Source organism: Alosa alosa, chromosome 18, assembly GCF_017589495.1.
Source record: "Alosa alosa isolate M-15738 ecotype Scorff River chromosome 18, AALO_Geno_1.1, whole genome shotgun sequence".
Taxonomy (NCBI): domain Eukaryota; kingdom Metazoa; phylum Chordata; class Actinopteri; order Clupeiformes; family Clupeidae; genus Alosa; species Alosa alosa.
In genome coordinates this window covers 17,359,071-17,362,018 of record NC_063206.1, presented here as the reverse complement: position 1 = coordinate 17,362,018, position 2,948 = coordinate 17,359,071, and the positions used below count along the sequence as shown (strand labels likewise).

The 2,948-nt window shown below is 43.1% G+C and overlaps 1 protein-coding gene across 1 annotated transcript; it reads right to left on the bottom strand.

The window, feature by feature from the left end:
• Positions 1 to 1,944, bottom strand: prop1 (PROP paired-like homeobox 1). Its single transcript, XM_048270372.1, has 3 exons — positions 1,848 to 1,944; positions 863 to 1,089; positions 1 to 399 (listed from the first exon to the last, which is right to left on the bottom strand). The coding sequence occupies exons 1-3, from the start codon at positions 1,942 to 1,944 to the stop codon at positions 1 to 3; spliced, it is 723 nt and encodes a 240-aa protein (XP_048126329.1).
• Between the last annotated feature and the right edge of the window lie 1,004 nt (positions 1,945 to 2,948).

Sequence of the window (2,948 nt, the reverse complement as noted above, 5' to 3'; positions counted from 1 at the left end):
CTAGTTCCAGTGTCCGGCTGAGTCTAGAGCCGACATGGACGCCAGTGAGAGCACAGACGCGTGGGGCAGGTTGGATGGCGGGTTCATGCTGCGTAGCTGGCAGTACCAGTCCTCCTGCTGACGAGACTGCGGAGCAGGTGCTGAGCCAGACTGGCAGCTAAACGCTACCGACGGGCACTGGGCGCTTGGCACAGTGTGGTGAGAGTACCCACCAGTGGTGACCACTGAGGAGAACCGGGAGGCTGGTGTGAGGGAGTGAGAACACTGACACTGCCACTCGACCCGCGGGGACTGGACACACAAGAGGGCAGCATGCCCAGGCATCACACTGATGGGCAAGGCTTTCTGGGCAGCGCGGTCATGCTTGCGCTGCCTGGCACGCCGATTCTGGAACCATACCTGTAAGTCAAGAGGAAGTTGTCATCAGGGATGTAGTAGTAAAAAAGCATTCAGAACATGTTTGATGATGGTGGAGGTTACTGTCCAACGTTTATAACAATGCCAGTGGTATTAAATGGTTTCTAGAGTGTTTATTGTGAATGTGGATAATACAGTGTGATTTTTTAATGTTAAATGTGAATAAACTCTTTTGAGAGGTGGATACACTAACAAGAGGTGGATAAACTGCATTTATTTGCGTTTAGCCACCACTACAGCCCTGGTTGCCAATGCCATTTTACACAGAATGAGCATAAAAGGTAAACATTCAATGTCATTTTCAATAGATTCTGAAAATCTTTCAAAATCAGACATTTTCAGTAATTTAGCTTCAATGAGATTATAACTCTTAATTCCCAGCAAATGGAGGACAACATAACAAAAGAAGAGGAAGAGCAAAGCTCTTCGCAAAGTTGCACTGCACCTGTACTCGAGCTTCATTGAGTTTGGTGGCACGCGCCAGCTCTTCCCGGCTGTAGATGTCCGGGTAGTGGTTCTGTCCGAAAGCGAGTTCCAACAACTCCAGTTGCTCGTGGTTGAACGTGGTGCGGTGCCTCCTACGTGCCGGGGTCGGGTACGTTTTGGAGCGCGCGCCCAGCCCAACCACACTCCTAGATTCCGCGGGACCTGTTTTGGACGGATTGGTCACATCTGCAGAAAAGTAGGCAGACCTTTACTTCTGTCCGCATACAAAAGCATCTGGCCCTCTTCTCAGTTTACCTTCAGTTACTTCAATTAAGCAAGATGAACGAGTTCACTAGGAAAGTGCAAGTTGGCCTGAGACCATTGTGTCCTGAAAGAGGGTTTTAGAGGCCTTCTCTGTCTCTCTGACTGACGGGGAACCCAATAACCAACGGGCTTTGTCGCTAACACTTAATATCGTGAGAAAGAGATAGCATGGATTTCGGGACCAGGCACAGATTAAGACAACAATAGTTGGCAAAGTGACTAATTTGTGAAATTGGTGGACTGGTTTAAAGGAATCTAACAACACAATAGTTATATCCTGGAGTCGAAAAAATAGTCTACACTAAACAGTTCACACTTGAAAATATAAATGGTTTAATTGTATGCATAAAATATGTTTTAGGTTAATGCAGGCTAATGGATTTAGGCTATTTAAAGATACTGTATCTTTAAATAGCCTACATCCATTAGCCTACATTAACATAAAACATATTTTATGCATACAAAAAAGTGAGAAACCATACTATTTTATTCGTAGCCATTATCTATGGTGACGTTCTAGTCCACAAGACCTCACAAGGCATTTTCTGTAACACCAGTTTCACTAAAGGCCCGATGCTTTTTCGCACATCATGATTCACAATCTAACAACAGTAGGCCTAATTATGAACACAAAAACAAACAAATCTTCAAAACTGCAGGTTTGGCTTTGCTCGACTTACCAGCGCTGGAGCTGACGGTCACCGTTTCAGCGTACGGAAGGCAGATGTCTGCATACTGGTACCTGGTCGCGTTCATGGTTGTCTTTCTCTGGGCCATGGCTGATGGTTCAAGTTTAAGAGTTCAGGTAGAGGCACACAGTGCCACCTCTCCCTTATCACAACGATCTTGAGTGACATCATAGGCTCAACTAACATACCCACCCACACCACGGAATATTTATTTAAAGATGCACGAATAAAGGCACTCTGATTTTTTGATTGTTGATCAAATGAGAAGAAGCCGATATCATGTGTTTCCATCTATAAATTGAGAATGAAATAAAATTGAATTCCAAGCTCCAAGAAAATCTGAACTACTGTTATTTTTCTCTGTATTAAGGAACGATTGGCTATTCTTGACCACACAAATAGTGTGATTATTCTGTTATCATAAGGTTGCGTGTTTGCTCGATTATTTTATGTATAGTAGAATAAAAAGTTATTTATTATTTTGATTGTGTCAATGCAAATATCGTGTCTTAATATATGTCTTAATAGATCATCCTTAATCTAAGAGGCGTCTGGCATGCGCTCAAATTCTCAAAATGCAATTGACCTCCAAAAAACTCTCAGCCAGTTTTGGGAGTTGCTGATTGATTATTGCTGAAGTATAAGTCTAGCCTACCTATTTTTTGCCTATTCTAGTGAACAGTGTCTACACATATACCTTGATTGATTACCGTCCACTACTAGTGAGTGTCCACTAGGTGACACCAGTGCTACTTTACAGGAGGAAGCAATGAAAGACCTACAAGTAATTCTGAATTTGACTGTAGTTTGATTGTTTTGTGTTAAGCATATTTGTGTGTGTGTGTGTGTGTGTGTGTGTGTGTGTGTGTGTGTGTGTGTGTGTGTGTGTGTGTGTGTGTGTGTGTGTGTCAGGGCCGTAGTCACCATAGACAATGGGGGACGTGTCCCCCCAATATTCAAATATGACCAAAATGTCCCCCCCAATATACGGAAAAATAAATAAAGAAAAAGCGCTAGACTAGGCCTACAGGAAACCAACACGCATCTGAAATGTAATCAAACATAAATAACGCACAAATTAGTGACCTAATG